Source organism: Apteryx rowi, unplaced genomic scaffold (genome assembly GCF_003343035.1).
Source record: "Apteryx rowi isolate R43461 unplaced genomic scaffold, aptRow1 scaffold_44, whole genome shotgun sequence".
NCBI lineage: Eukaryota > Metazoa > Chordata > Aves > Apterygiformes > Apterygidae > Apteryx > Apteryx rowi.
Genome location: NW_020450694.1, coordinates 655,705 through 669,432, shown reverse-complemented (window position 1 = coordinate 669,432; position 13,728 = coordinate 655,705). Strand labels below are relative to the sequence as shown.

At 41.2% G+C, this 13,728-nt stretch overlaps 1 protein-coding gene across 1 annotated transcript in view; it reads left to right on the top strand.

The window, feature by feature from the left end:
- TOP1 (DNA topoisomerase I) overlaps positions 1-13,728 on the top strand; it is a 69,623-nt gene that overhangs the window by 31,754 nt on the left and 24,141 nt on the right. The window contains exons 3-5 of the mRNA XM_026076789.1: positions 608-710; positions 10,649-10,775; positions 11,386-11,444. Coding sequence (XP_025932574.1) covers positions 608-710; positions 10,649-10,775; positions 11,386-11,444 — 289 coding nt within the window. The remainder of the gene's footprint in view (positions 1-607; positions 711-10,648; positions 10,776-11,385; positions 11,445-13,728) is intronic.

The following is a 13,728-nucleotide window of genomic DNA, read 5'->3' as shown; positions in this document are numbered from 1 at the left end:
GGAATCCCTAATCCATCCATTTTTCCTTCTCTTGCCACTTTCTTCTTCTTTCCCCACCACACCCCCTTTCCCTTGCTAGGGGCCTGTCATGCCATGCACTGTGTGGGTAAGTGTAAGATAACTTAAATTAAGACCTCTTTGTCTAGATTAGACATTTGTGGAAGTAGAGTGGTCTAAATTCTAAAATCCAKCAGGCCTAACATTTCAGCTTTATTCTCTATTCCTGTATCCTTATAATCTACTATTTGATGTTAAATACTTAAAGGCATTGAAAGCTAATTTTCCCATCTACAAAATAAGATTGAACTTGATATAGCCATTACTAATTAACAGAGGGGTTGCAATTATTCAGGGTCTGTAAAGCATTTAAAGATCATTGGACTAAAGATCATATAAATGCAGCTGTTACTAAAACCAGTTAACTTGTCCCATAGGAACAGTGAGTCCATTTAGGACTACTGAAACTAAGATTTTTTTTTTTTTTGTTACTAGTTTTGAATTACAGAAAGTACTGTAACGGGGTGGGGAAAATGCAGAGGTTCATGAGGGAGGCCTGGAGTTTTCTCCCAACTTTATTTCTTAATTTTTTTTGCCTCTCTGCTTGCAGATTCTCACAAACACAAAGATAAACACAAAGACCGAGAACACCGGCACAAAGAGCACAAGAAGGACAAGGAAAAAGACCGGGAAAAGTCCAAGCACAGTAATAGGTGAGGAAAAAGTTGATGAAGTCCACATAGGCTAAAACACTGTTGCTCATGCAGCCTTATAAAAATTACCATGATAAATGAGGATAGAATTTTGAGTGCACTTTATATCAGTGTAGGTGCTTTAAGCCTAACTTTTGTAATTGCATGTGTTTCTGTATAGGTAGCTGAAGCCACATACATTGCAAATGTGAGCCAATACTAATGTATAAGAGATTGTTGTAGTTTAGTGTCATTGAAGGTGTTAAAAATTAGTTGAACCTCATCTGCATGAAGATTGATCAGTTTTGTTGGTAATCTCTCATGTGTGGTTCTGATTATTTTCAACACAAATGTGGAGCTCTCGAGTGTTGGAGTAAACTCCACTGTTTCAGCTTAGATGGACCTGATGTGACTGCTCAGCCTTCTGAATAGCAGTGTCTGGGAAAAATGGTCCCCCAGAATCCTGGTGGCAGTTTAGCCAAACAGTCCTTTTTGCGTTTGCCAACTGTTATGGACTAGTCTCAGCTGCTGGGTTAGATAGTAAATTTGAAAGGATTTGCATGCAGGTTTGTCTGGTGTGAATTATATACTACACTGCCACTACCTGGGGAAGATGTTTCATGCCAGTCACCTGCCATAGCGTCCACACTGATGAAGATGATCATTTATTTCCTCCGTGGTGACCGATGGCTCTTAAGGTGACGTTRAATTCCAGGTTCCAGTTGATGTTCTAACCTAGGCTTTGAATGCAAAAACTGGGATGTGCAAGTCTGTCCTTAGTGATTTGGTGTGGTGTAGCACAGGGTAAGTGTGTCGCATGTGTGACACAGCTCAGAAAAGCTTTTCTAGTTGTAACTCCTGATGAGCAAGTGCCACAGAGTCTACGTTGAATGTACAATCTGCACAATTCAGTTTCTGGAGGGTAAGTTGCTGTTCTGACTCTCAGGAATGGTAGTGTTTATGCTATGGCCAAGCTAATGTTGTTAAATAATTGTCGTGTGGCCGTTGTAACACAATCTAAAAGGAAATAAAGAAGTTTGTGTTAACAATGATTTCTATTAAAAAGAACCGAGTAAAGAGTGAGGGAGTCTGTGCTGGGCAGTGGGTTTGTGTTATCAGGGTCGCACTTTAGTTGAGAAGTTATACAACCTTACAGTTTCATAACGTTTCTTCTTTTTAAAAAGAAGTAAACTGTTGAGGGAAAAAAAATTCTAGGCCAAATAACTTGCAGCATTTACTGGCTTCCACAGCAAAGACTAAATGCCTTAGACACATTGTGTGTGTTTTTCTTTGCTCATGTGTCTATTGCCTTTATTTCCAGTTTCTCATTTTGCTGATCTTAAGGTCAGTTTTAGGGCGCATGCTTGAAGTCTTGCGTTTCCAAATGTTTATTGCCGCACTTGAAAAACATTCTTCTGCAATCTTAGTAAAATGCATCCTTTTGTTAAGGATTAATGTAAGTGCTATCTTTAAATTCCAGAATTTGTTAAGGATTTGACCCTGTTTATGTAGCGGATGGAAGTGGTCAGGATATTTTCAACAGGAAGAAATGTTTTTCACCCATCTCATAATGATTTGTAACTTGAAGCTGCTTAGAACTGATAGGGTAAATAATAACAAAACAGTAGAAAGGAGAAAAGAATGGCTAAACTGTTTTGTAAGATGTGGCTTTGCCATGAAATGATATGTAATAATTTTTAATCTTGAAGTAATTCCCTCCTCCCCACAGCATTACCTTGAAATCCCTGTAAGAAAGGTATCTCATTTGGGCRTTGTGCCTAAAGTCTCCAGCCATTTTCATTTATCTATTAGTATTCATCTGTCCTCTGGGCACAATATACTGCATCTTTGAGCCCTGTAACAGAATACACATGTGGATGGCATGAGTGAGTGTATGCACACGCGGGGTTTTTGTCCAAGGCTTGTTCTGGTGAAAGACTGTGATACTGCCTTGTCCCTCTGGCACCTACACAGGGTGGGACTTCTCCAGTCTGAGTGCACAGCTTGAAAACGTCAATGTGTTTTCTGCTTTTCAAGCAGTGCCACCTTTAAAATGAGCACATCAGGCTGCTGAATCACGAGATGCAGCCCTGAAGCTGGTATTCCAGGGAAGGTCATGCTCACCTACACATGCATGTGGAGGCAATGCTTTGGTTGGTTAATCCTTCAGGTGTACTCTAAAATCTTCCCAGCCCCATCCATGCTCAGTCACACACAGGGTACATGGCTGCTTGCTGTGTAAAGTCCACTTGACTTTTAAAACAAACCTTTTAAAAGTAATTAACTTCATAATTGAAGTTTAAACCTTTCTTCTCCAAATCCTTTGTCATCCACATAATTTCATAAATGTAAGTTGTTCCTGTAAGGACTAGATTTAATTAACAATTGTCTTATGAAGCAGATAGCCAAGCTTGCAACATGGATTGGCGGTGAGAGGTGGAGTAAAGATCTCTGGTGAGAAGGGAATTGCTTGGAGGAGGGGGGGAACTTCTGCAAGGACCTGAATGGAGAGTGTTCTTGTGGCCAGATGACTTTCAAGAGTTTGTGTGGGCGGTGTGGATCCAAGGATGGCAGCGGGCATGGGGGAGTTAAGGGGCAGGATGGGGAGAGACTGAAGCAAGCTGAGTGGGGTGAAGAAACGCATACCGTGAGAAGTGCTGTCTTGACTGAAAATGTGTTTTCACCTGAGTTTCAGCCTAATATGAAAGTTCAGGGGTTTAAACAAAAAGTGGGTCAGGGAGAGAGTGCGTCAAGTCTGTTGCCAGCTACTAAAATTCAAAATGAATCCTTTAAAGAACTACCTCAGATTAATTATTGGAATTGCATATAAATCTTCAGAAAATTTATTCTGTACTTCAGAAAAGTTGCTTTGTTCTTACAAAAGATGTGCTCTGTATTTTGTAATTGTCAAAGAGGTTGAATTTTGCTTTATTGGAAAGCTGAAGCCATCGTTGTCTTTGAAACTTGGGTTTGTACCTCCATGGCATACTGTGCAGAGTGTGGTAAGGGTCCCCTTACTGCGCTCCAAGAAGTGCAGGATAGCTGTGCACATTGTGCACGGTTAAGAGCGTTGCCTGGCAGTGTTTGAAGCAGATCGTTCCTGCCTGCAATAGTTTGACAACTTCATCTTCTATTCTGTACTTAAACAAGGCTTTTAAAATAAAACCTGTGTCAAGAAGGCAGAAAAACTCCCAGGCAGGAGAATGTTTTCTGTGTGCAGACTTTGAAGGAAGGATCTAAACTGCCAAGATAAGTCTCAGAAATACCTAAAATAGATAATCTTAATTTCATATGGCAGAAGTSTGTGGACTGCTTTGTAGAGCTTCTTAATTTTGCTTCTTGCTTTCTTTCCTCTCCCACTCACAAGATGACACTTCTATATTCTAGCCACTCATTTACAGCTGTAGTAAACTGGGAGAGAGCAACACTTGTATGCCTCAGATCGATCTTTGTCACCCCCCTCGAGGAAGGAAAATGTAAAGCCCACTTGAGGAAAATCCATACCAAAGAATAAATCACATCACTCTCAAAAAATGGCCAAGTGTTGTCTTTTGTTCTTTTTCTCTACCCCAAAAAGAAAATGTAATATACATCCATTAAATACAAATGTTAATGGTTAAAAGAATAAAATGAAACAAATCTGATGTGGCAGTAGGTTTTTTGATCTGTGGAAGGTGAACATTTCAAACAAGGCAGCCACGTAAGAGAATGAAAGAGTGGGCCCTTTGAAGCCAAGGCTTGTGAGAGATTGGTTTCGAAGTGTTAGCAGAAATGACTGTCTTCTGCCAGGTGTCTTGGGGTTTGTACATGCAGTGTGGGCTGCCAGTAGACTGAAGAGCGTAGAAATGGCTGTGACAGTGAATGGGAGTAGAGAGACTTGTTCTTCCTGTGCTCCTCTTGCAGCACTGATCCATGTTGTCAATGTGACAAGCGTCTGAGCTGCAGGGGGAAAAAAAAAAATCTGTCAGATTGCATATTCGCTCCATTTACAAAATCTCTCATGCTAACAGCTTGATAGGAACAGAAGCATGGAACGTATATAAGGGATTCATAGACATGATCTTCATTGGCATCTTCTGAGTTTCATGGTTTTGCTAGGAAAAAGGCAGATTCAAAGCATTTGTTAGCGGTGAATGAAGATAAATTTAAGTTATGACTTCTTGCATACCTCCTAACCAATTTATTATGTGAACCCTAACTGCGAAGGATTGTGTGCATTTGGGGCAGTGAGAGGCAGGGATATCTGACGTAGAGAGGAAAAAGCATTTAAAAAAATTCTAGCACGTCCTGTCCCCCGGTGTGGGTGTTCTGTTTTAATTCCCCTTCCATTTGCAGTGCACAGTTGACCTTGATCAGCTAGCTAGTGTGACACTGCCTTCCACTAGTAAAATTTGTTGCTTTTTCATTTAGTGGTATGCCTGACCCTAGCACATCCATAGAAAGTACGTGCTATGCCTGATCCTCATCTCAAAGGACCTGCTAACATTGTTCTACTTTATTTTAAACTGCTGTTGATTAGCCCAGCGTTTTATCTTGCTCCCATAATGTCATGCTTGCTGAAGACCTGATCTGTTGTCTGTGAAAACTGGTGAAAAGATTTCCCCTTACTCTGGGAAAAGCGGTTTCATTTTTTCATTGCATAGCTGAAATCCCAGCTTAACCATTGGGGGCTCACATGTTCAAGCCCTGTAATACCGTATGATAACACTAGCAGTGAGCATTAAAATACTGCAAGCCAGCTGAAAATCTGTGCTTTACTGGTGTGTATTCTGTTTCGAAAACGCTTCCCGCACAGTCAGACATTCCTTAGTATGTATTGCTCGGAATATGATCAGTTTTCCATTAGTATTGTACTGTGTCAAACAAGACATGGGCTGTGTAACCTCTGCTCTGTCCCCATTGTGTTTTTAGATTTCACTAAAATTGCATCTCCCCGTTATTTTACGCTTCAGTTGGATTCTAACAGCTACCACGTCGGGAAGCAAAGCTCCGCTTGCAGCAGAGCTTTGATGCTTACTAGTAGCAGATTTCCAGACACAGGCTAATTACAACTGAGAAAAAGAGAGAGGAAATAAGAGACACTTTAGATAAAGCATCCTTCCCAGCTTGCGATTTTGAAGCTGGAATGAAAAAGGCCTGGGAAGGGATTATTAGTGTACATAAATGGCACCTGAAGAATGCAGTGTTAAATTACTGCAAAGCTGTTGTAGTTTGAAGAAGGAAGCTGTGATCTGCACATCTGCCATTCTTCGGAAACATTTTCCACTTGTGAATTTCCCATGTGATACAGCCTAACCAGCTGCTGCCAGGTGCGTGGTCTCGCTTTCTCGCCCTCTGCTCCCTCCTGTCTTCCTTCCTTCAGGCATCCTGGCTGCAGAAGACAGCTCTACCTTCAAGGGAAATGGTTTCTTTGGTTGCATTTACTGCCCCGTGTGCTTCAGCCTGAGCTCTCCAAGGCCTTTGAATGCCCTTGTTCACACTAAAACTCTAAATGAAAGACAGCATGCAAGCTAACAAAAAGGCTGTGATGCTTTAGGAGGTTTATTACTACTTGCCTGGCCTTTGTCTGAACTAAAGCCAGTATCTTGAGATGTGTCTCACTCTTTTTAGATGATGTAATCCCTGGTTCTGCCTTTATTAATGTAGTGTCCTGCACTGCAGGGGTTTGGGGTTGTTCTTACAAAAATAGCGCAGCATAAACACCTTTACTGAGGTGTAAAGCTCAGTGCTGTTGTAGTGGTTTAACTGTAATGGCTTGGACAGAAAGGAATGCCTTACTGTGTCAACAGGGCTGAGTATTTCTAAAATGGATTGTGAAGGGGTGGGGGGGGGGCAGAGGGTTTGTTTTTAATGACCTGATTATCGTCCAGCCAGCATAACTTGCGGTGAACTTTATCTTATGGGGAGCTTCACTGTCCTACTTCAGTGACTTCAACCTGGTTTGTTGGCAGAGGTGTACATAAGACATGGGTTTGCGAATCGATTATGTGGCTGCATGCAGCCGTGGTGGTTTGTTTTGGTGGTGTTTTGCATGTTGGATTGGGGGGGGTGGTTGGAAAGTGATTCTCACCCCCCCACACCCCCAGTTCTGAATAGGCCAGGAAGAAAGACTTCTGATCTTCAAATTGTTCCCAGTCCCTCCTAATAACTTTRGGGGGATGCCTGGAAATAGCTTTCTGATGGAAGGCTGAAACCTCTTCTCCAGGGTAGGATGGCATCCTGTTGCCTTCTCTTTTGAGATTAGTATGGTTGGTAAATGGTGCTCCCCTGGAGGCTTCCATAAGTATCTTAGCCAAATGAAAGACCAAAGACACAGTGTGCTGACTGAAGTTAATATCTGGGAAACCTGCTTTGCTTTGGGGGAGAAAGAAGTTACCCTTCTCAGGATTGTTTGTTGAACCTTTGTTATCGGTGTGTTTCCAGATGAGCTTTACTGAGGCACAAATCACAGGCTCTACTGAGGATGAATAGCACAAGCCCGCATGTTTTCACACATCAGAAAATTTGGGGCTAACTTGTTGGTAATATTGGAGCTGTGGTCTAGTGTCTAGAAACATGCATGTCTGACAAAGCCTCTCTATGAATGCAGGAAAGAAATCTATGCTCTTTCTTTCACTGGAGCGGGTAACACAACTCTGGTTTCTGGGGGGAATTTCTTCTGGTCACATACTGGGAGAAAAGACTGGAGACCTCAGACCTAACCACTAAATACTGTTAGTGTTTTGAAAAGGAGTCTTAAGACTAAAACGAAAGACTTCTGGTTATTTGAGCCCATGTTGCTTAGGTAAGAAAACTTACCCCTTGCCGCAAAGCAAAGGGGAAGGATGGTCTTGTGATTAAGAACTATGACTGAATCAGGAATCCAGACTTCTTGATTCTGATTCGAGCACTGATGAATTTTTAGCTTGAGATTAGATTGCATAGCAGCTTTTCAGTCATGGCCGCTTACCCCATTTCAAGCAGAGGTGTTATTTGGGTTTCTACTTAGGTAAGCATAAATTTTTTTGAGCATTTTTTTCTTCTTCCARAAGCAGAGCCTGTAACCACTCAGCACATGTAAAAATGGTCACAACTTCTCTAGGCCAGTGAGATTGTCTGCCTTTTTCAGGTTTAGAAATTCTGCAGATGTAGACTGTCATCCGTTTGCTTTTAGTCACATTTTGTGTATTCCCCATGGTTCCACCAGGCACATGTTGAAAACCAGTGCTTTTGCCTGCTAGCCAGAATGAGTATGGTGCTTTTGAAAACTTGACCAGGCTTTTCATTTTTTGCCCATCCAAACTCCCGAGTAACAGACACCACCATGGACTTTACCTTAGAGAGCTAGTTCCATTGATTGCAATATGTGCCAAGCTTTGGAGATGCAAACTGTTGTCCGACTCAAGCATGTTCTTTCGCATAGGATTTAAATACCAAATAAGAACAAGGAGTCAGAAAATAGACACAGGCAGACTTGCAGAGACTAAAATGGGTCTAAGCCTGCCGTGTTCTTTCTTCGTTTTTTTTCTTGTATGATGATATACCTCTGTTATAATTGTAAGACTTGAATCTTTGGCAAATGAGGTACCTATCATGCATAGAGATAACACTGCAAGATAATGAGTCAGAATTTCCTGACCTTCCAGAGCTGAAAATTGTTTATTAACGCTCATGGAGTTTTGTTCTTTCAGAGGGGCAGTGACTGTTGTTGAAGGAAAGGAAAATGAAATAGGTGTCCTGAGTCTCAAGGGTACTGATAAATAAACAGGATACAGAGGCTGGGTTGTTAAATCTGAGTAAAAGGAGCAGGCACCTAGTGGTTTTCTCAGATCCAGTGTCAGGATGTTCTGTATGTACTTGTATGTCTTGATCACACAGTGTACATAACGTGATCTGCTGGGTAAGAATAGTCTGCAGTTGTTAAATCTTCACTCACAGGCAACATGTGGTGCTGTGTGTCTATCTACAGGAATTTCTAGAATGTCAGTTGCCTTTTAACATTTAGATATTCCTGTACAGTTTTATATGTAGTACAGAGTGAGGTTTCTGGAGAGTTGAAATGAAACTGGTTTCTCTTCCTGTTGATCATACTGACCTTTTTTTTTTTAATGCAACACAGCACATGCAATATAGAGATTTCCTTTAAGGTTGAGTTTTCTCCCTTTAACTGCTTGGGCCTGGAAGGCTGGTGTGTGTGTGTTGGAGTGTGCTACTCTGAACTTGAATAATTTAGACCTTTTGCAGGTTCAGGTCCATTTATGCTAGTGATACGTGAGGCTCTGAAACTCTCTCCACATTGGACTTTACCCTACAGTTCTGCAGCTGGGTGTGGGTTGGTGTTTTTGTGACTTCGGTTGCCTTCCTCTTAATTACACACAAGCTTTATGGGAGCTTGTTAATGTGCTGCTTGCTTTCTGTAGCCATGAGACTTCCAGGCCTTTTGCACTTTCTTTTTTTTTGGATAGAAACATGACTTGAAGCATCTTTAAAAAATAATAATAATAACCCCCCCACACCCTCCTAGCAGGCATTCCAGGCTTGCCGTTTTCCAGGACTCTATTCCTCCAGGTTGAGTTGATCTTGCACTCGAGTGTTGAAATAACTAAAATAAGGAAGCTGCCTATTTCTAGCAAAGCTTTGTATTAAATTGTGTAGTCCTAAGGAGAAACAGCGAATGTCCAAGAGAACAACAGCGATAAGAGCACGTTGTCAAAACGTAAGTCCTGAGGAAGCAGGCGTGTGAACTGGCAGCAGGAGGAAGGCAGCGTGCTTGCAGCCTAACCGTGCCCAATAGAAAAAAGCCTGATTTCCACTGTGCCTTTGGCTTGCTTGAGCCAAGGGTGACTTCAGGGAATCTGTACAGCCTTATGAATGTGTATTCAAGGCATGCTGAATTGACAGGCTTGCTGCTTGGCTTCCACAGAAGTGCTGCTAATCCACGTTGCCAGTTCTTAGAATTTTTATCGTGTCTCTGGAGAGCATTTCCTCACACTCTTGACTCCACGGGTCAAGTAATTCCATGAGAATCTCATTTTCATTTGAAAACAGTGATGTTTTCTAGTCTTTCTGGTTGATAAGTAAAGCTTGAAAATGATCCAAATTTACCCAAATGTCTTGGAAATCAGAAGGGGATAGAGAAGGAATAAAAAAGGTCAGCTTTCTTCTCCTTGGGGCATTTTTTTCCTCTTAATCCTGACCCATGAATTTTAGATGTTAAACTGGCAGCACTGTTATTGACAGTGCAAGAATCTGAGTATTAGTAGAGCAGATTCTTGCCTGGAGACATCTTTACATCTCTGTGCTGATCTGTAGTGCTCATCCTTTGGGCAGTGTCTGTTGTGCTCACTGCCATAGTGATTTTAAGAGGCCCAGATGATGGAACAGCTCCGACTAAGGACTGCTGAATTATTCCTGCCTTTTTTTATTTGACTTTGTATAAACACAGGTATGCCACATATCCTGTCTGCTCTGGTTCTCTCATCTGTTTGGGAATAATAGAAAGCAGTGATTCTCCTTCCAAGTTCCAGAGATGAACTGTTTTAACAAACTGTTAACAGACTGACAACCTGTTGCCTGAGCAAAAGCTCACATGGGCATTGATGAGACTGGCAGCTCTATTCCAGTGACCACTGTGTGCACTAGAGAAGAGGGAAAGCAGAGGTGGTGAGAATTCAACCTAAAATGTTCAGCCTTGATAAACATAGCAACTGTTGAATATCCTTGGCAGTCCAGGCTGATACAGGTTTCCTGATGTGAAACACTTGGCAGTTGTAGCTGTGTTGCATGTTCTTCGTCCTCCTAAAGCGAATGAATAACATGTAACAGGAGATCTTGCTGGATCTTCCTGTTACTGTGATCACTTATTTCGTGGGGTTCGTAGGGATCAAGACCTGCGCCTGTGCTTATCACTGGAAGTTGCTTGCACTGGTCAAATCTCCTTGTGTGTGTCTCCTCTGCAAACTTTCTCTCTTATCTTGCAGTGAGCACAAAGATTCCTCGGAAAAGAAACACAAAGACAAGGAGAAAACCAAACACAAAGATGGCAGCTCAGAGAAACACAAAGACAAACACAAAGATAAAGACAAGGAGAAGCGAAAGGAAGAGAAGGTGGGTGTCTTCTGTGGGAGACACAAGAGGGTGGTTCTGTTTTGCACTACCAATGATGAAAAGCCAATGGGTTGCATGTGGCTTATACTCCCCAGTCTTTATTGGCTTGGAGAGAACTGTCCCCATGCTGAGTTTGAGACTCGTTTTGTGGAATACAAGGTATTAAGTTACAAGGGCTTTTTCTGCAAATATTGTGAGTGGAGACAGTTTCACAATGGAGATGTGCCCACTTGCCTTAAATTTTTCTCGTTATTATTTTCTTGCTTTGCCAAGCTTAGATTCAGAGACAAGGGAGGAAAAAATCTATTGGATCATGTTTCTTCCGTGCAGAGAAAAATGTAGACAAGTAGTGTATTTTGGACCAATTACGCACTTGACTACAATTTGTTGAAAGAATTGGAGGGCCAGAATATACCGAATTGACTAAGACTTAAAGAAAATGTTGCCTTTTTGGTGCATCTTGTAGATCAGTCAGAGCTATAAGGGTGAAGATACCTGTAGCAGTGCCATTGGGGTCCTCCTGCGGGTTAAATAGCCTGCCTGTGTTGCATGGTAGAAAAAGATAGTGCTCTGTGCAGTGCCAGTCAGCTCCTGCTTTTTTGTTTTTCAGATGAGGTTATCTGCTGGTGATGTGAAAATAAAGAAGGAAAAGGAAAATGGTTTCTCCAGGTAAGAAATCAAGTTTATGATCTGAAAAAAGTAATAATTTGATGTTTCTTAAAAGCTTGGAGTCTTTGAATCCTCTTACTTGATCTTGAAAAACAAAATTGGAACACTTTAGACCCCTTCTGACGTTATGTCCTTCTCAACTAAGAGAATTGGTAACTAATCTGCTTTCCTAGCAACTGGTGATGGGAGCTGTTGAACACTTGCTGTCTCCCTGCATGTGCTGGGTTTTCCCAGTATCAAATAATTGAATTCTGCCCAGGAGAGATTAAACCATAGAAGCATTGGTAGCTGGGGTTAGAACAACCTCTGTTATAGTTATAAAATTGGTATTTCAACCGTGCAATTGGTCTTTTGGAGAAAGAGCCTTGTAAAGGCAACTTTGAGTATCTGTTCTCTAAGTGACTACAGCCCAAAGCCTTTGTAGTAAGTGGCAAGAAGGATGCTTGTCTAAACCAGAAATAGCTTCAGAAAATGCCTAGCTATTCTACTAATTACTAAGTTCCTAGTGTTAATAGAGTCTCCTGGACCTGGGTGTTGTATCAGTTGATGCTAAACAGTCATGTTAAAATTCAGAAGTGATGAATTGACAGAAAGTAGTTTTTTTAATATTTGACAAACTAAGATCTCTGTCACTTGTTTAAATCCAGGCTTTGATTGTTTTTAAGGTGGTAAATCTGGTCCTCGGACTTAGGCTTCTGTGCTGCTCTCTTGGGGGAGAGTCTGATCCACAGTGTTGTGGTAGATGGGTATGCCTTACAAGCAGTTGGTATGTGTCACGTTTTAAAAAAAAAAAAAAAGTTTTCAGCCATATCTCCAGTTTTATGAATCAACTAAATAAAAATCCTTCCAGTCTCACCATGTTCTGTGGATGCAGAGAGGTTGGGAGAAAGCACCTGTGTAGTCTCTGCCTGTCAGCGATTCTCTGCATATTTTGAATGTGCCCACTTGACATGAATTCCTCCATCTGTTTCATTTTTGTACTTCTATTTAAAAATGCAAACTCTGTAGTTTTTAAGCTTGGCACAGGAAAGAGGCGCCCTCTCCAGGCCCTTTTAGGGACTGATATTCTGGAAATGGAAAACAGTAATGTTCAAGTGTTTTGTGGTGTAGAAAACAGTAATTTTTATTAACTCTTTCTAGTCTTTACTGTTTAGTAGAGTTGCATGCGCGGGCTCGTCTCGCCAGAGACTCTGGGCATTCTTGTGTCAAAATAACTGGATCCTTTTCAGGTCCCAGAGCTTTTTTAATGTGTTCAAGAAAAACCTGGAGGAACCATCAAAATTGTGCCTTCTTCAGGGCCAAAAATTGGCTAAGAGTAAAGTAATTTTTTTTTTTTTCTCCTGCTGAAATGGTCTTTTGTAAGTTCACCAGAGGGATATGTCCTCACTCAGATGGTTTCGATTTTATTCTTTAAGACTTGGTAGGACGAGCAACGTTACAGTCTCGGGAACAATACAAGTCAAGGTTCAGCTCGATCACACAGCTCCTTTCTTTTGAAATAATCATACTTCGTTTCCCATTATTACAAAACATTGGGAAGTGCTTCAGTGTTAAGTTAATAAACAGAATTTTATCTAGTCTAATGTGTTAAGTAGTACTAGACTTCTGTTTGGGAGAGGAGAAAAATTAGGTGGGACAAATACCTCTTTCTCCATAGATGTTTTGCAAGTGTCTGTGCTGCAGACTCGAATCTTAGTTAATCATAGGTGATGCCATAAAAATGGCTTCTTATAGCAGCACGTATCTGTTTCCTGAGTTGCATCTGCCAGCACTGCAGTGGCTTTACAGCTGTGAAAGAGCAACCTGTCTTGTTCTGCTTCATGGACGCATTACCAGCTAAAATAAGACTCCAGAATGGCTCTTGCTGACGGTGATCTACAAAGAGGAATGCTGTGCGTTTTTCTCCCACTCCACCCAATTGTAGAATCTGCATGTTGACTTGGAAACTGAGTCAATTTGATAGAGAAATTGCTGATTGAATATGAATAGAAAAGCTCAAGATATCACTTAGTTTTTCCACCTGAGTGGAGTGGTACTAAGTGCTTCAAAATGTAATTTTGGACTCTTTGCAACATCTTTTTCTTTATGAAGATAAATGTAATGCATCTGTGAAATCTAGAAATAATGAGTTTGCTTAAAGAGATAGTCTCTCTTGCAGTCATACTCTGTTTTTTCTTTATTACTAGCATCTTGGGATATTATGGCTGAAAACATTGAGCCTAATTTAATAACTGTGGTCTGTTGAGAGGGACAGGATTGTTTGTTTCCCGTGGTTTGGATAGTG